Source organism: Mandrillus leucophaeus, unplaced genomic scaffold, assembly GCF_000951045.1.
Source record: "Mandrillus leucophaeus isolate KB7577 unplaced genomic scaffold, Mleu.le_1.0 Scaffold168, whole genome shotgun sequence".
Taxonomy (NCBI): domain Eukaryota; kingdom Metazoa; phylum Chordata; class Mammalia; order Primates; family Cercopithecidae; genus Mandrillus; species Mandrillus leucophaeus.
In genome coordinates, this window is record NW_012101676.1 from 1079861 (window position 1) to 1099753 (window position 19893).

The 19893-nt window shown below is 36.6% G+C and overlaps 1 protein-coding gene across 3 annotated transcripts in view; it reads right to left on the bottom strand.

Moving 5' to 3' along the window:
* Window positions 1-781: 781 nt before the first annotated feature.
* ZMYM2 (zinc finger, MYM-type 2) overlaps window positions 782-19893 on the bottom strand; it is a 161964-nt gene continuing 142852 nt past the window's right edge. For 2 of the 3 annotated variants that reach the window (XM_011976529.1, XM_011976528.1), the window contains 4 exons: window positions 7838-7952; window positions 6952-7203; window positions 6204-6324; window positions 782-4069 (listed from right to left, as the gene is read on the bottom strand). In XM_011976529.1, coding sequence (XP_011831919.1) covers window positions 3877-4069; window positions 6204-6324; window positions 6952-7203; window positions 7838-7952 — 681 coding nt within the window. In that variant the 3' untranslated portion in view covers window positions 782-3876. The remainder of the gene's footprint in view (window positions 4070-6203; window positions 6325-6951; window positions 7204-7837; window positions 7953-19893) is intronic. The other variant, XM_011976530.1, reaches the window with a different exon arrangement.

Below are 19893 nucleotides of genomic sequence, written 5' to 3' on the forward strand. Positions count from 1 at the left end.
TCAACACTAACGTCCTCTTTTGCTTTCTCTTCCTAACTACCATGGTTAGCAGCAGCCTTTTAGCACAGAGGAAACATAACTAACAAATACTAACTTCTGTGATCATGAATTTTAGCTGCATTTACTTCTGAGGAGTTATCTGAATTGGACTTTTAAAATTAGGCCTAACATGTTCTTAGCGCTCAGGTTATTTTAGAAAAGATCTTTCTCCTCTCCAGGAAAAATGTGTCTTTAAATAAATCACAAGGATTCAGTGTAAGCAATCCAGAAAGAATAAAAGACCTAAGATCCCCCAAAAGAGCTACAATTGTTCTTTTCATTGCACAAGAGAAAATATGCTGTTAAGATTGACACCTCTTAACAACTAATGGTCTTTGGTTCTATTCTTAATATACAGGTTAAACCTTACATTCTCTTTTCTCTCTCTCTCTTTCTTTCCCAAAAGGCCTAAATTCATGAACTTGTTTAACTCAGTAACTAATCAGGACATCACTTGCCCTGATTTTAGGGACCTTCCCTTTTCCACTTCAAGACAGGGGATCACAGTCACTTACTTGAGGTATCCCTCTGACATCTAACTTCCAAGTAAAGAAAAACAAGTACAAATTGGGACAGCACTTTAAGTTGTTTCTATTCTCAGATCCAAACTCTTACAGATAACCTGCTCTGGACATCAACTTCTAAACTGATACAATCCTCAGAACACAGTGGAATGGATAAATGAAATTCAGAATCTTCTCTAAAAATGAGTAAGGGGCTTATTAAGGGGGAAATCCAAAAGTATGTAATTTAAAGAAATTTATTCTTTAAAAATATTTTCATGTACACTTTCATGACTATTTTGAGGGGAACAAGGAGATTATCCTACAGTCAATATTAGCTTAAAAACATAAGTGACACGTATAACAATACATTTTGGAAATAACTGGCATAATAAAAATGCAAATGTTTGTAGTGATTTAAGGCTGCAAGATATTTAAGATCCCAGATTAAACGAACCCACATTAGAGTAATGCAAACCAAAACTTGCAATTTTATGATTTCTTCATACTATAACCCTTAATACTATGCATAAAGTAGTTACCCCATTCCCAAGTCATAACTAGAAAGGACAAAGGGAAAGTCTGTCAGAAAAACAGTGATAAATTTGAACGCATAGTAAATATGCATCCTCCTCCTATTTCAATGTTTAACATACTGACAACCCCATTTAATAAAAGAAAACCATGAGTTACTATTTAAGCAAAAATTATTTTTATGGAAAAAAAAAGTTGAGCTTCTTGCCTAGAAAAATCCTTTAATATCTATGTTACCTAATACAGTAAAGACTTTTAAAAAAATGTGTTAATGAAGATTCAGTTTGCATGGGAAATCCACTTTCTTCAGTGTGGACAAATATTTTTCACTGGATCATTTTAAATGGCAAAATCTTCAGAAAACAGAACAGAAAAATATAGCATCTTCAATAAACATTTCAAGACAATAAAGTTATATTTACAGGATGCTATCTATAATCAGAGATCACCTAGAAGCAAAAGGAAATTGCTATCATTTCATTGTCCTTTTCTCCACAGTCAACTATGACCACATAAACTAAGATCCAAGAATCAATGAAATGTGTTCTAGGTGAAGTAAGTTTCACAGAACAAACAATTCTCATAAAATAAGTTTTTCTTTTTCTTTTCCCCCTGAGAATCAAGTTAATCTATCGTTGGATTGCAATCAAGACAGAGACAAGAGCTCTAAATCCTCAACCATGTCAAGATCAAAATTATGTAGACATTTCCACTTAGAAAAGCTAAAAATGTACAAATGAAGAAACTGTAAATAGCAAGACAAGGTGCTTGATAGTAGTACTATGGCAGAAATTTATGGTATTTGGTAACATATACAATAAGTGACACCTGGGAAAAACTTTATTGCTTTTGATGGAATATAGCACCACTTTGAAGACTAAAAGATGGTTAGAATTAACCACCTTTTAATCAACAATAGGCATTAATAGGAAAAGTGCTAAAAGAAGTAGTTCTGGAAAAAGGTAAGTTAGAGGAAATTTTTGTATTATATATTTTAAATGTTACCCACTTGTCTTCGTTAAATAGACAATCAGCAATCTATTTTGGTAATGTAATATCAGATTTGCTACTATCAGTCTGATTATCACTCAACAATATAAAATCAAGGGACAGAAAAGTCATTAAACTTATAAAACAAGTTAGAACATTATAAAGTAATTTTAGGCCAAAAACATTCAGATAATTATTGCTTAAATATACAATAATGACACCTGTGAAATTTTCCAAATCAGAATTGAGAAAATTTCTTTTGTGTGCTGTAACATTTATCCTGTGGGAGAGAGGAGTATCTAAGGATGTGTAGCAATTGCTAGCCACTACGGAAAATAGCTCAATTTTCCCCTGAACAGTTTCTAAACACTAATGCTACCATGGTCATTCAGGAATCAGAAGAAAACATGATCACACACATGCTAGAAAACGGCCAAATGATTTCAAGATAATTTGCAGCTAGCACTTTGTTCAGTCTTTAGAAAGTAGATTTTAAGTTTCCTTATTCTAAAAGAAAAGGTCTGAATGGATAAATTGCTACGCAGAAGCACAAATTTTTTTTATGCAACCTTCTATAAGAAGTAATTTAAAAAGCCAAACAATCTAACATTGAATGGGATTTCCTCTGAGATTGACTTTCTCTATTAGTTTCTTTGTTCCTCAATCATTTGCAGTATCAGAATCACTACACTGGTAATCTTCATAATAAAATGTGATCCTATCTTATTTAATGTAGCTTGACTTTCTGTAACTATTTCAGGAGAGGAATTTCTAAAAATAATTTTATCCAATGTAAACAGGCACAAGAATTCTAATAAAATTGCTAAGTTTTAGAGTACTACACAGGTAACATTGCAGCATGATCTGTATCCTTAAGAGGGAAAAAAAGAAACAAAAATCAAACCTCTATAAATGAAGAGGACTTCAGATACTTATGGCTGGCATAAAAGAAAACAGAATTTTATACTTTCATCAGACATTTTTACAAAGGAAATGTCTTGATGATCTTTTCAACTTACAATCATTTATATATATATATATATATACACACAAACACATACATACATATATATACATATATATATATATTTGTTTTTTTATTGATTGGGTGATGCAGAAAGCCACAAATGAGAAAAGGACACTAAGGTTTTAATAAGGGGAACAAAAAGTTGTTTTCACCAGTATAGATTCACATTACAGTACACCAATATTGACAGCATTCTCTTGTCTATTTTTGGTACAGAAGATGGTATCTCTCTACATAACCTTGTAAGGCTTCAGTAACTAAAATGCAAAACAAAACAAAAAAAACCCCCAAAACAAAACAAAAACCCCAGCCTATTAGTTTACAGTTTATTTTAAAAATTCCGAAAGACACTGCAAGTTCTAAACTTTTAGTAGTGCTACCCATACACAACCATCTGGTTAAGAACCCAGTAAAAGAGCCCCCTTCCAAGGAAGCTTTGCAACAGTAGAGTTGTGCAATATGGATGTTTCTTACTACAAGAAAAAAATTATACATGGCACATTCTCATTCATATTCTGTAATGTAAAAAGTTACAAACATACCTAATCAAATAAATAATAATAAAAAAAGAATCTGAATGTATTTGTTAAGTATCCTAAAACCACTACATAGAATAATGGCAACTTTCACTCACAGATTATTTACATGGTAATACCCAGTGTGGGTACACTGCTACAAAACTCAAAACAGAAGGAGTAAACTTGAAATGTTTTCCATAATAAAGATCTAGCAGCGTGACTATCTAATGCTGTTTTATCCCGATTGCTTCTGAAACGTTCCTTTTTAGTCTGTGTCTTCATCCAGTTCATAATTGTCTTTATCATAAATATCTTTTACTAGAAGAACCCGTACAAGCATATTTTCCAAGGTGTTTCGGTCCAGTGAAGTAGATGTGTACCAGACAGGGCTATCTGTAGAACTAGAGCATTCTGGTTGCAAATAAAAAACATCCATCCTCTGATTAAGATTCTGTGGACTTTGGAGGTGGGAGGAAAGAGAGGAAAAAGTCAATTTCACAAAATACATACAAAATTTCCCACAACTTTCATTTCTTCTTTCAAGAATAATTCAGACCCCATTAATCACGCTATATGACCAGACCCTATGCCTCAATGCCTCCATTATTCTGTCATTAAAATATTCTGTTATTTTCTGTGATACAGATTATTTCTCACCACAATTTTAACTCTATTTCATTAAATCCAAGACACCATCAATAGACATATCACTCATTATTTTAATGTTACCATTAAGCAAGTAAAACACTGCCAATTATGATTTCAAGATGCAACAATTTAAACTGTGCATCCCAGTTTCAGAAATAGTGAAACGTGAAAATGTCTTAGAATTGATGAAATATGGCAGCACATAAAATTAAAAAAATTCTTACAGCATTACATAATAGAGACTTAATTTTTAAAATACCCACAAGATAATAGTGAGATAGGAATTTCCACCTAACAAATAGTTACTACCAACTGAAGACCCTGACACTATTGCAGCCAAATAGGACTACCCTAAACCATGGTGAGAAATACAGGCTGAGCATCCCTAATTCAAAAATCCGAAATCTGAAACTCTTTGCCAAAATGACACCAAAAGTGGAAGGTTCCACACCTGACCTCATGTGAGGAGTTCGCAGCCACAACACAGGCACGTAACACACAGGTTATTCGGCATCCCCAAGGGGAAAATAAAATCACCTTCAGGCTATGCATAAATACAATTATCTTCAGGCTACATGTATAAGGTGTATATGAAATATAAATGAATTTCATGTTTAGAGTTGGGTCCCATCCCCAAGACATGTTGTATATGCAAATATTCCAAAATCCAAAAAAGTCTGAAATCTAAAACACTTCTGGTCAGAAGCATTTTGGATAAGGGGCATTCAACTTGTACTACTACCATCCTATACATGGCACTACCATCCTATACATGGCACTACCATCCTATACATGGCACTACTATCCTATACATGACACTGTTGCTTTTACGAGTTCTTGAGGGCCATCCTGGGGACCTCACTGTGATTTATAAATTTGTTTAAATAGGGAAGTACATTTTGAATTCATGCTGACCTTCTGAAAATTAGAGAGTGCTTACTTAAAACAATAGGCAAGCATAAAATAATCTATGATCTCTAAACGTTTTATTGGCTTAAACTTTTTTAAACGCCTGTTGGTCTAAGATTCGGGGAAAAAAAAATTCCAGAACATGATTCCATTTTTCATACCTGCTTGACTGTTTTCTCTTAAATGCAAATACTTCACTTATATTTCCATCTGTCTATTCGACCTTTGAGCATACCTTTACACCGCGCATCGGCAAACTATAGCCAGCCACCTGCTTATATGAAGTTTTACTGTATTTTACTATAACACAGCCACATGCCATGAATTTATATACAGTATATGGCTGCTTTCTAGTTAGAAGAGAACCAACTAGTTACAATAGAGATACTACAGCCCAAAAAGCCTAAAATATTTACCATCTGATCCTTTAAGGAAAAGTCTGTGTCCCTTGCTTTGCTGTCATTGGAATCGCTGTAATTTAAAAGAAAATGACAGGCACAATGGCTCACGCCTGTAATTTCAGCACTTTGGGGGGCTGAGGCACAAGGATCGCTTGAGGTCAGGAGTTCAAGACTAGCCTGGGCAACACAGTGAGACCCTGTCTCTACAAAAAATACAAAAATTAGCCAGCTATGGAGGCACATGCCTGTAGTCCCAGCTACTCAGGAGGCACAGGTGGGAGGATCGCTTAAGCCCAGGAGTTTGAGGTTGCAGTGAGCTATGATCATGTGCCACTGTACTGCAGTCCGGGTGAGAGAGCAAGACCCCATCTCCAAAAAAAAAGGAAAGAAAGAAAATGGCAGCAGTGGAAATTTCATTAGTAGAGAGTGATTTCTTAACATATGCTTAAACTCTATGATGTATAAGCTGGGTATTTTCAAAATAAAAGATTGTAACTGAATGAACTTAGGTATAACTGAGAGAGAAGAAATCTCAAAAAGAATCCATTAAAAAAAGTCACTTCTTGGTAATGTGAAATTTAAACCAGCCAACTTCTACCATCATTTTTAAAAGTTAAGTATCATTAACACTCACCTTTTAGACAAGTAGCATTCAAACATCTTCACAGGACATCTGGAAGGATTGGCTGTGTTTTCAATCTGTTCAAATACTGGCTCATCATCTTCATGTTTTCTTTTTCCAGTAGTAATTTTATCTTAAAAAAATAAAAGTGAAATAAACCTCCTAAAATAATCTTGAAGAAAGATATAAACATCACTCCTAGTGTCTGTTATACCAAAGAATAAGGACTAGGTGCCCCTTGGCTTGGAGTTTTCAGTTATGGCTTCTGGTAATGTACAATTTTTCAAACAAAAGGAACTGAGACATCTTAAGAAGACATAGGTTGTCTTATTTTATAAAACAGACAGTCCTTAGGTTCTTAACAAGTGACCCAGGTGGTCTTTAGTAAGGCAAGGTTTGGATATCCCTACCACAGACAATCTCAAAATAAAAATCTGGGCCAGATGTGGTGGCTTACGCCTGTACTCCCAGCACTTTGGGAGGTCGAAGCAGGCAGATCACCTGAGGTCGGGAGTTCAAGACCAGCCTGACCAACATGGAGAAACCCTGTCTCTACTAAAAATACAAGGTTAGCCAGGCTTGGTGGCGCCTGCCTGTAATCCCAGCTACTTGGGAGCCTGAGGGAGGAGAATTGCTTGAACCCAGGAGGTGGAGGTTGCAGTGAGCCAAGATCGCACCATTGCACTCCAGCCTGGGCAACAAGAGCGAAACTCTGTCTCAAAAAAAATGTAAAAATAAAAATAGAAATCTGTTACACTACCTTCATTATCTGTTCCACATAAGGAAGACACTTGGTATCGAAGACACGCTTTGTTTTCCATCGTTAAAGGATTTTTTTTCCAATGCCTAAACACAGTGCCAAAGGAAAGTCTTAAGTGTTGTTCCACTGTTTTCAGGCCAAAATACTTAGTGTTAAAGTAGAACAGTGTGTTCAGAAGAGCTACTGGAGAGTGTGATCCTAGTTGTTTTATCCTCCAGAGATAGTCTTCTTCAACTCGAGAGAATATTGACCCTTAAATAGAGAGAACTATTTTAAAAGAATTATAATAAATAAAAGTTTTCATTTAACCATCCAGAAGTAGACACAGTTAATTTAAGGACAAATCTATACCAATTCTTCTTTCATACTAGATCAACTAGAAGAATTTTAGAATTACCTATGCAGCTCTTTAACAATACAGAGGCTACTATGGAACTATTATCTATGGAATAAGGGACTGGATGTTTGCTTCTGTTCTTCAGTAGGACGAGCCAAATAGTGGTCAGAAAAAAAATGTAAATCTTTTTAAAATTAAAATTCAGGAATTTAAACTCCTGAAAAAAAATGGTGACTCCACATACATACACATTTTCTTCATATATTGAAAACAGGGATTTAAGAGAAATTTACATCAGAAGCTCCACTGGAAGGCTTAAGACATGAACATCCAGTCTCATACTCCAGAGAAAGTAGATCACATTTCTTACAAAGTTCTTCATAAACACTAGTTATTGACCACATTCGTTTCTAATTCAACAAGAGATGAACGTCAGATGAGCCCAAGAGTAAGTTTTCAGAAAATGTTATCTAATGTAAGTGACTTAATTATAATATTTTCACACATACTCTGTAAAAATAACAACACCTTTATTTAAAATAGCATTACCATCTGGAAGTATGCTTGGTTGCCAGCTTCGCAGTATTTTATTCAATTCTTGCTCAAATGTTTGGTATCCAGGATCAATAAATATGTTGTCTTTTCGATTACTTCCACCCAAGTACTACAAAAAAAAAAAAAAAAAAAGCCCCACAAACTTTCTTGAAAGAAAATCAGCTAATTATAGTGAACATGTTACACTCTGTATTTCTTAAGAAAAAAATATAGCTTTATGTCTTTGAAATGCATACTAAAACATGACTGATTTTATGTATGCACCTAGAAATCAAAAAGAATCATAAATTATCAACAAATCTCTTGCCTGAAACACTCAAAGCTGAAATACACACCCCAGAATCGAGAATGTAAAAACTGGATGACAATCTTCAGTCTGTCAGACAAAAAAAAAAAAGAATATTTGACTCCAGTATTTATTATATAGTGGATGAAGAAAAATATAAATTTTAAAATAAAAGTGACTTTTTTTTCTTTTTAGTTTTTTTTTCTTATGAAGTAAGAGTAATTAAAGTAATGATTAAAGAAAAACACTGAGTGGTAAGGATGGGATGAAATGTTATCTGTAGCTATCGAAAGCTCTCTTCTAGCACTCTGACTTTGTCAGGCTAACGCTTTTTTCTTATTGTCTCTATATTCCTAATTCTCCACCTGTAAAACAGTGCAGATTTATGAATCTTATAACTTACTGTCACAAACCTAGAAAAATCTTAACAGTGAGGGTGGTTATAGAATCATTTCAAGTATAAACATTAGTGGGACTTAGAGAAAATAACATAAAATTATATGATAATAGCACAAAAAATGAAAGGCAAGAATGGGGAGTACACTGTTCTCAGGCTCTTAAACTACATGTGAAGTAATACAATATTATTTGAATGTAGACATGTAATTAAAGATGCAGACTACAAATCTAAGGTAACAAGTAAAACTTAAGAGGTACAAATAATAAATCAATAGTGGAAATAAAGTGGAATCACAAAACATATTAATTCAAAGGAAGGCAGAAAAAGATGAAAAACAAAGAACAGAGAGAATACAAAACCACCAGAAGGACAAGAGATTTTAATTCAACGACAGCAATGATCATGTCACATGTAAAAGGTCTAAGCCAAGGTTAGCAAACTGGAGTCCTAGAGCCGTATCTGGCCCATGCCTGTTTTTATCAAGTGTTCTTGGAATACAGACACACTGGTTCATTTGCATACTGTGCTGCAGCTTTCACGTTGTAACGACAGAGCTGAATGGCTGCACGACACAGACAAGCATGACCTGTAACCATGTACCATTTGGTCCTTTATGTATAAAGTCTGTTAGTCCCTGGTCTAAACCGCAATTAAAAGACAGATCCTGGGGTGGGAGCGGTGGTTCACGTCTGTAATCTCAGCACTTTGGGAGGCCAAGGCAGGCAGACAGTTTGAGCTCAGGAGTTCAAGACCAGCCTGGGCAAGATGGTGAAATCCCGTCTCTACAAAAAATACAAAAATTAGCCAGGCACGGTGGGATGTGCCTCTAGCTCCAGTGACTTGAGGGGCTGAGGCAGGAGAATCACTTGAGCCTGGGAGGTCAAAGCTGCAGTGAGCCATGAGATCACACCACTGCACTCTAGCCTGGGACAGAGCGAGACCCAGTCTCAAGGAAAAAAAAAAAAGAGAGAGACAGATATTGTCGGATTCAATTTTTTTAAAGGCAAGGTTCAACAATATGCTGTCTACAAAAAACCTATTTTAAATAAAAGAACAGATAAGTGAAAAGTAAAAGAAAAAAAATGTACACCATGTATACACTAATCAAAACAATGCCATCATCTGAGCTGATCCAATGTCATTCAAACTAGTCAAAGGAATGTTAGTCAGCAAAATTCTAAAATAGCAGAACAAAAACTCCTAATTAAAGTCTTTCAAATACAATGATAGACCAACTGATAAAAGCCTGGTAAATCAAGAAAGTGACAATGCTAAGTTTCTCCCCTGCCTTCAGGTTAGTCAAAGGGTAGATGTTCTAAAAATAGCATTTCCTAAACTACCTGGAGATCCTCATTGTTACGAATGAGAACAGCAGTGATTGTTTAAAATATAGCATCATGATTCCAGCTATTTAACAGGACTATAAACCTTTGTACTGTTCCTGTATTTCTAAAAATACAAACTTAGTTGGGTATTACATAAAACAATCACTAAAGTAAAATCCCCAAGTTTAGAATAGCAATTTGTATTTTTTGCTTTTATCATAAAGCAACATGCATAATAAAAAATGAGGGAAATGATTCTGAAATAGTTTCATCTGTAAAGCTAGTACAAAGAGAAAATTTCGATGTAACATTCAGAACCTTAGCAACAATAATAAACCAAAAACTAAGTTCCCAACTCAGCTCTACTAAAAGCAGTTCCTAAATGAAGTGCCAACACTTAATCCTCCTGAAAAGGCTTCTCTAGGGAATCCATGATAAATGATCTGCTGCTCTTGTTACAGAATGAATTACAGTATGTTTTATTACTCATTTCTGGTAGTATGGGAAGCAATGCCATATTATTGCTGCTGTTATTTTCCATCATAGGCAGTCACAAATTAGAAACATCTAATCTGTAGATACATGGTTGCCTGAGCACCCAAGCCCTTACAACCAGTGAGAATCTACACAAGAAAAGAATGTGTGGTTTCAGGAACAGAGGCAAAGGAGAAGCTGTGAGGAAGAGCAGCAACTTATAGTAACTAATCCCAGAGAAAACGCCTCGACAGAACAGGCCTGTCTGAAAAGCAGCTTTCTTAATAAAAAAAAAAATTGTGACAGAAAGTCTTCAATTATCGGATTTGAATTCATAAGTATCTTTTTTTTTTTTTTTGGAGACAGAGTCTTACTCTGTTGCCAGGCTGGAGTGCACTGGCGCGATCCCGGCTCAGGCAACCTCCGCCTCCAGGCTTCGAGTGACCCTCCGGCCTCAGCCCCCCGAGGAGCTGAGACTCGAGGCGCCGCCACCACGCCCGGCTAATTTTTGCGTTTTTAGGAGAGACGGGATTTCGCTATGTTGGCCAGGCTGGTCTCCATCTCTTGACCTTGTGATCTGCCCACCTCGGCCTCCCGAAGTGCTGGGATTACAGGCGTGAGACACCGTGCCCGGCCAATCAGTATCATTTTTAAAAAAATGTAAGTTCCTTTTTTAAGAGTTACTGGTCTCTCATTTTACTTAGATTTCTTTGGGACTATACATGAGAGAACTAGAGCTCCCTAGATAGTTTTGGAACATCCGTAAAGAGCAGTATTGAATGATAAAAATAACTTAACTATTCTAGTAGCCACATTTTAGAAATTAAAAAGAAACAAGTATTTTACTTAACCCAATATATCCGAAACATGTAATCCCAACATATAAAAATATTTAACATTTTAAAAATACAAATTCTTTGAGATCTTGTATAAATTTTACACACTCAGAACACTTCTCATTTCAGACTAGCCACATTTCAAAGGCCCTGTTTCTTATGGATAAAAAATGTTTGGGAGGGCAAACTAGCACATTGATAGGTATCTACTTAAACAGAAATTACAGTACTAGTACTTGCAAAGCGAAAGAAAATCTCATAAACACAGCTAACAGAGAGTTGAAAAAGCATGTGTTTGAGATACGTTCAGACTACTGGCATGTTTGTTCAGACAAGTATTGTCACTAATATGACAAACATATGGTCAAATAATGTTTTGGAGACCTAGCTAAAGCAAGACACTATGTGCAACAATATATATAACAATTTTATAAAATTAAATAAAAATTGGGAATATAAGATATAATTTTAGGGCTATCAGATTCTACTTCTAAGTCTCAAATCAGTTGTTTTATTAAATGTTATATGAATAGAGCTTCATTAAGAATGATGTAAAATATTCTACCATTAATTTAAGCTATCAATCAGTAGTTCTGCACAATAATTTGTTTCAAAGAAAATATTCCAGCTTTCTGATGCCTATACACCCAGGAAAAAAAAATTTCAAGTGTCATTTTAAAAAATACTTAAAACCTTTTCATGTTTCTCCCTGGATAAAGATGAAATCTAAACATTTAATCAAGGAATAGAGGCCTTTGTGGTATGACTCTTACTTACCGCAGCCCCCAACCTCAATACCCCAAAGCTTTCTCTACTTCACATTATACTTTCCAGCCAGGCTAAGTGGTTCCTGGTAAACTGTGCCCTTGTACTGCCATTGTCCTTCTCTCATCCTTTTGCTGAATAAATTTCTATATGTACTTCAAAACTCAATTGAAAATTTAAAACTCAGTATCATCTACATTCATATACTTTTTCATTGTACATACTTAGGTAGAATTAATTAGTCCCAATTCTGTGTTACCAAGTCTGTATACACCATGAACATAACATTATTTAAATATTATTTGTCTGTGTATTTCAACTCTTTGAGTGGAACATATTGTAATGGCTTTAATTCAAACTGCCCACCAGATTCAAAATTTATGAGCTGTGTAACTTTGGCAAGTAACTTTACTTCCTCATAAAAAAATGCTGATAATTATAGTAAAGTTGTTGAGGCGACCGAGCATGTAAGCTGCCAACATGCTTATCTCAATCTCCAAAGCCTACTCCAATGTCCAGCATCCAGCATCCAACAGCACTTAACGTTTGCTAAATTAACCAATGAAAGAAGGATTCAAATAGCCTGAATCAACCTCATCACTGCTATTAAAAAACAGAGGCCGGGCATGGTGGCTCACGCCTGTAATCCCAGCACTTTGGGAGGCCAAGGCGGATGGATCACGAGGTCAAGAGAATGAGACCAACCTGGCCAACATGGTGAAACCCTGTCTCTACTAAAAATACAAAAATTAGCTGGGCGTGGTGGCCTGTAGTCCCAGGTACCTACTCAGGAAGCTGAGGCAGGAGAATCACTTGAACCTGGGAGGCAGAGGTGTGGTGTGCCGAGATCGCACCAAAAAAAAAAAACCCCAAAAATTCTTAAGGTCCTCTGAATAAAGATTAAATAAGTTTAGAAATCCTCTATGTATTTTAATAGAATTTAATTATTTGAAAACTACCCATTTACACAGAAATTAAATTAACAAGTCACACTGTGAGTTTACTATATTTTTTAATTTAGTAAATAAAGTTCTTTCTTCTTTAAAAAATATCCCTCCATATAAAAGACTTAACATGTAGAAAGTAAAAAATAAAAATTCTGGAGAAAAATCTGGAAAAATGACAAAGACTTACTGTCTGTAATAAACAAGAAACTCACAAACTAAAAAAGATAAACAATGGGGCAATTCACAGAAAAGCAAATGGTCAATAAACACAAAGATCTCCAAACTTTTTGGAAAAGAAATCTGTTACTATCTTTAAAAATAAAAAATATACTTTTCTTAAGATCCAATAATACCCTTTCTGGAATCGTATCTCAGAAAAAAACGCATCAGTTCTTTAGGATAATTATACAAGATTTGTGTGGGGCAGGAGGGGAGCAGAGGAGGAAGGAAAGTATACACTGTCTATAACAGCAAAATTTCATCAAAGAGAATGCTCATCATTGTGGAAATTACTAAATTAATTGTGATATAGCACACAATGAGATATATACACAGTTAGGCCCGTTCCTGCTGACTTAGAGGGACTGCTACAATTTACTGGGAAGTAGATGAACAGAAAGTAAGATGTAGAAGTGTGTAATATGGTCTAGTGTTCCTAGCTGACCAAATTATCTCTTTCATCACGTTCACAAAAACCAGAAATACACACATCTAGCTAACAGTGATAAGGTGGGGAGATTAAAGAAAAAAAAGTGGCTGGCATGGTGGCTCAGGTCTGTAATCCTAGAACTTTGGGAGGCTGAGGTGGGTGGATCACCTGAGATCAGGCGTTTGAGACCAGCCTGGCCAACATGGCGAAAACTCATCTCTACGGGGCAGGGAGACCAAGTAGCCAGGAATGGTGGCTCATTCCTGTAATCCCAGCTACCTGGGAGGCTGAGGCAGAATTGCTTAAACCCAGGAAGTGGAGGAACCGAGATCACGCCACTGCATTCCAGCCTGGGCGATAGAGACTCTGTCTCAAAAAAAACAAGGTGTCTATAGTTCTATTTACAATAAATTTAGTATGACAGATATGTGTTCACATACGTAAAACAGTGTATGAAAGAATGATCATAAAATGTTAATGATGGTTATCACAGGATTTCATATCATTTTTCTTCTTCCTCAAACATTTTCATATTATGTGAACATTTAACAATAACCACCGTTCCTTATACAAAATCAGTGGAGGAAAGTCAGTTACTTTGAGAAGAAATAAGAAAAACAAATAAACAAAACAAGAAAAAATAAGGCTGTGCTCCCCTTTCATACAGTACCAGTTATTTACAATTGTGTTTAATTTTTCAATGTACAAAACAGAAGTGGCTATTTACTTCAGTTTACATTCACAGGACTTAGACTTAGTCCTTACAACAAAAAGATACTGTTTCTTCTATAGTTCTATAGACATATGGAAGAAAATCACACTTCCTGTCAACTGCATCTTTATTGTCAGATGTGAGCAAAACTAATGAATCCAACAGAAAAATATGCACACTCTTCCAAAAATAGCTTCTATTTCTGTACACATCTTGAACTAACATTAAACAGCACTGATTTCTGGAAAGTTTACTTGAGTTATCTTATCTTTACACTGAGTTTCAGGATTACTTTTAAAGCTGCTTATAAATACCACAGTCTTTGAAAACAAGTCTGTGAAAATGTATCCAATAATAAAAATAGATATTCCACAATTTTTAAAAATTGTGGTAAACTGTAGAACAAAAAAATTACCATCGTAACCATTTTTAAACATGCAGTTCAGTGGTAAAACAACTTTTTGAGAAAACATTCATCAATACATAAGGAACCTATTTTAAAAAGGAAGGAAGCCGGGCACAGTGGCTCATGCCTGTGAATTCCAGCACTTTGGGAGGCTGAGGAAGGTGGATTGCTTGAGCCCAGGAGTTTGAGACCAGACTGGGCAACATGGTGAAACCCCATCTCTACAAAAAAACACAGAAGTTAGTTAGCCAGGTGTGGTGGTACGTGCCCACATTCCCAGCCACTTAAAGGGCTGAGGCACTTGAGCCTGGGAGGTTGAGGGGGTACTAAGCAAAGTTCCTGCCAATGCACTCCAGCCTGGGCGACAGTGAGACCAAGTCTCTCTCTCTCTGTCTGTCTCACACACAGAAACACACGCACGCATGCACACACACACGCGCGCAGGAAATTCTGACATATGCTACACAACACAGATCAACCTTGAGTATATTATGCTAAATGAAATAAGCCAGACTAAAAAGGACAAATACTGTATGATTCCACTTATATGAGGTGCCTATGGTAGTCAAAATTATAGAGACAGAAAGTAGAACAGTGGCTTACAGGGCTCAGTAGAGAAGGAATGGAGAGTTACTATTTAATGAGTACAGAATTTCAGTTCTGCAAGATGAAAAGAGTTCTAGAGATAGATGGTGATGCTGGTTGCACAACAACGTGAACGTACTTAATGCCACTGGACTGCATCCTTAAAAATGCTTAAAACCGTAAATTTTATGTTATGTATATTTTACAATAACAAAAACTGAGAGAAAAAAACCTATTTAAGACATACTTCATAATCATTTATTACACAATCCACTTAGCTCTCAAAACTTCTAATAGTATTTAAGTCCTAATTATTTAAATAATCCATTCAATAAAAAGCAATCCAGAGACTCAACTTCCTGTGATACCATCTTCTTTAAGTCAAGGAAAATTAACTGCAACATATAAAAATTCGTGATGTAAGTAAACTAGTTTTAGAGAAAAGTTTACAGTTTTAAATGCTTTCCTGAAAAAGAACGATCTAAAATCAATTATCTAAGCTTACATCTTAAGAAGCTGGATAAAAAGAGAGCAAATTAAGAAAGGAACTAATACGGCTCAGATTCAATACAAGAGAAAAATTAAAATGATACACCTTTAGCTACGTGAGTGTCTAGGCCACCTATACAGACCCAGCTAGCTCCATGGGCCCAATCCCACAAACCTATGAGCTAAGAATTGCTTTTTACTCTTTTATAAATGGTTACAATTTAAAGCAGTTATATGTAAGCAGCTATATTATGTTCTAAAGTTTTACCTCTTGGTCTGCAAAGCCTAAATTATTTACTATCTTGCCGTTAACAAAAAAGTTGGCTGATTCCTGAGCTGGACTGTTCAAGATACAAAAAGAGGCTGGGCACGGTGGCTCACAGCTGTAACCCTAGCACTTTGGAAAGCTGAGGCAGGCGGATCACTTGAGGTCTGGAGTTCGAGACCAGCCTGGCCAATGTGGTGAAGTCCTGTCTCTCCTAAAAATACAAAAATTAGCCAGACATGGTGGCGGGCACCTGTAATCCCAGCTACTTGGGAGGCTGAGACAGGGATTCGCTTGAATCTGGGAGGCAGAGGTTGCAGTGAGCCAAAATCACACCACTGCACGCTGGCCTATGCGACAAAGTGAGACTTTGTCTCAAAAACAAACAAACAAAAAAAAAAGAACTAAGAAACAAAAAGAAGACACAAATTACCAGTATTAGGAATGAAAGGATAATAAGAAAGTATTATCAAACTTAGGCTAACAAATTTGACGAGTTTGATGAAATGCATCATTTCTTGAAAGACAAAATTGCTAAAAGTGGTGCAAGAAGAAACAGGAAATCTAAACAGTTGACATCAACTAAAGGAACTGATTAAGTGATTAAAAACCACACCTACCACACCCTGCCACCCCCACCACAAAGAGCAATCCTAAGCCTATATGGCTTCACTGGAGAATTCTATTGCATATTTAAGGAAGAATACCAATATTCACAAATTCTTTCCAAAAATAGGAGGTAGGAATATTTCCCAACACTTTTTAAAAAATTATTATTTTTTTATTTATTTTTGAGATAGAGTTTTGCTCTTGTTGCCCAGGCTGGAGTGCAATGGCGTGATCTCGGCTCACTGCAACCTCTGCCTCCCAGGTTCAAGCGATTCTCCAGCTTCAGCCTCCCAAGTAGCTGGGATTACAGGTGCTTGCCGCTACGCCCCGCTAATTTTTGTATTTTTAGTAGAGACAGCATTTCACCATGTTGGCCAGGCTGGTCTAGAACTCCTGAGCTCAGGTGATCCACCTGCCTTGGCGTCCCAAAGTGTTGGGATTACAGGCGTGAACCCCCGTGTCCAGCCCCAACTCATTTTACGAAGCCACTACTACCCCCAAACCAAAGCCAGGTAAAGACAAGAGAACTTTCAAGTTTACTTCCAGCTCCACCAGAAGCAATTTGAAAATGGCGTCTTCCTCTCTGAACCGGCCAAAAAAAGCAGCTGTAAACAGTGAATTTCATACAGAAGTGGAAGCCAGAGAGACCAAGATGAATGGGAATTCCCTACTGTTCCTGATGGTTGGAAGGAACCAGCTCTTTCCAAAGAGGACAATCCCAGAGGACTCCTGAAGGAAAGCAATTATGTAACTCTGTTCCCAAAATACAGAGAGGCTTACTAAAAAGAGTGCTGGCCAGTGGTGCACAAAGCCTTGAATGAACATCAATGTTAACGCAACCCTGCCCTGCATCCAGGGCAGCATGACTGCTTGAACTGAGGCAGAAGAATGGGGTGTGGAGGCAGAGAAATTAAAGTCATTCATGGTGAATCAAGGGAAAACACCTGGTCTGGGGGCAGGAAACCTAAGGCCATTAACGCCAATTTCCTAAAGTTGAACCAAAAAGGAAAACCCCATCTCCCCATGCCCATAAAGCAAAGGCTACTCTCCCTACAATCCTCTTCCTTCCGCCAGGTCTCAGGTGGAAAGAGGGAGTGCCCTGGACTGGCCATGGGCCAAGCAGGGACCATCCCTTCATCTACATAGGGGGCCAATTCACCTCAGTCTTTTATTAGTATTAGACCAAATCCTTCATCCAGATAAGGGTAACCGATAAGGACCTCAAAAGGAGTACTTAAATCCCAGAAGACTTTGTAACAGCCCTAGAGTCACTTGCTTGGGTCCATTCCCACCCTGTTCAGTGCTTTCTTGCTTTAATGAATTCCTGCTTTCGCTGCTTTGTTCCTTTGTCGTTTGTACATTTTGTCCAATCCTTTGTTTAAAACACCAAGAACCTGTACAATTTACACTCGTGGCCTTAATTCCGTTAACAGTAGTATAAAGAAGAAGACTTGTACTAAAAAATACAAAAAATTAGCTGGGCGTGACGGTGGGTACCCGTAATTCCAGCTACTCAGGAGGCTGAGGCAGGAGAATCGCTTGAACCCAGAGGCAGAGGTTGCAGTGAGCTGAGATGGTGCCACTGCACTCCAGCCTGGATGACAGAGCAAGACTATCTCAAAAACAAAACAAAACAGAACAGAAGACTTTTGATTCACATATCATCACTGGGACCAGAGATCTAAAACAGTTAGCAAGGAGTGTTTCATTTGAACAGGCAGTACGAACTCTTCCAGATGACGCTGCATGTAACATCATTAAAACAGGTTAGTTAGTAAGAAATAAAGAGATTTGTAAAAAGACAACGGCTTATTGGTCTCAAAAGATCAACACTGAAGAACTCTTAATGAACTTGTTCCATTATGAAGGAGGGAAACATAGTTTCAGTCACTGAACCTTTTAGTGGCTTAAAAAAAGAGGTTTGAGACTAGCCAGGCGCGCTGGCTCACGCCTGTAATCCCAGCACTTAGGGGGCCGAGATGGGTGGATCACGAGGTCAGGAGATCAAGACCATCCTGGCCAACACGGTGAAATCTCGTTTCTACTAAAATACAAAAAATTAGCCAGGCGTGGTGGCGGGCAGCACCTGTAGTCCCAGCAACTTGGGACTGAGGGAGAGGAACTGCTTAAACCCGGGAGGCGGAGGCTGCAGTGAGCCAAGATTGCACCACTACACTCCAGACTAGTGACAGAGCGAGACTCCGTCTCAAAAAAATAAAAGGTTTGAAAAGTAGTCCTATATACTATGAAGAATATGCATCCTATTTATAATATTAAAACCTTAATGATTAAAAGAGTTGGCAAAAGATTCTGAATTTCAATCAAAAGCTGGGAGAGATTTTTGCCACAATTCAAACATACAACTATGAATAAATGCAAGGAACCAAAGAAAAAAAATGTTAAGAAAGAATATACACCATTCCCACCACCACAGCCAGAAAGTCAGATTGATAACAAACTGGCTAGTGGTGAAAACTTTTCGAAGGCAAATCAGAAGCAGTAGCAGAAAATGGAAGCAATAAAGGCTGAAGCAGCAGAAGCCCTCGGTAAGAGATGGGCAAAGTAGTAAAACTTTAATTTAAAAAACCAGATGTGAAACCTAAGAAAGCTTCTACTGAAACTAACGTTCATGTGGCCAGCATCAAACAAAAAGTTAAGTAAGCAAAGAAGAGCAAGTTGGAGCTCTTACAGCTGAAGAAATTATGATTAAGATGGAAGCAGATGAAAAGAAAAACAAAGTAACGTAAAAGAAAAAAAAAAGTAACATACCAAAACCCCTTGACTAGATCTTAGGAAGCTATCTCCTTTTTGTAAAGGATTTTGAGATACCAGGGCATTAGTTGCCTTATTTGTGAGAAATAATATTCTGATCACTTTTTTTTTCTGAGTTTTTCTTGTTGTTGTTGTTCATAGAACAATGTTCTTTATAAATACAAATTATCGTTAAAAAACAAAACTTTGAACTACTTATTATGAACGTCTGCAAAAATTATCAACAATATATTTGCACATCTAATCTGGCAATACATAAAAAAGATAACATTATCCAATTGGAGTCTATCCCAAGAATGCTAGGCTGGTTTAATGTCTGAAAATTAATTTAAATTCATACCATTATTAATAGGAGAGGAAAAATCCGTATCTCAATAGATGCAGAAAAGGAAGTTGACAAATTCAAAAAGCATTTATAATAAAAAAAAAAAAAAGACTCATCAACAAAATAAAAAGCTACAAAAATCCTTGGTCAACTAAGAATGGAAGAAAAGTTTCTCAACTTGGTAACAGGAAGTTACCAAAAAAAA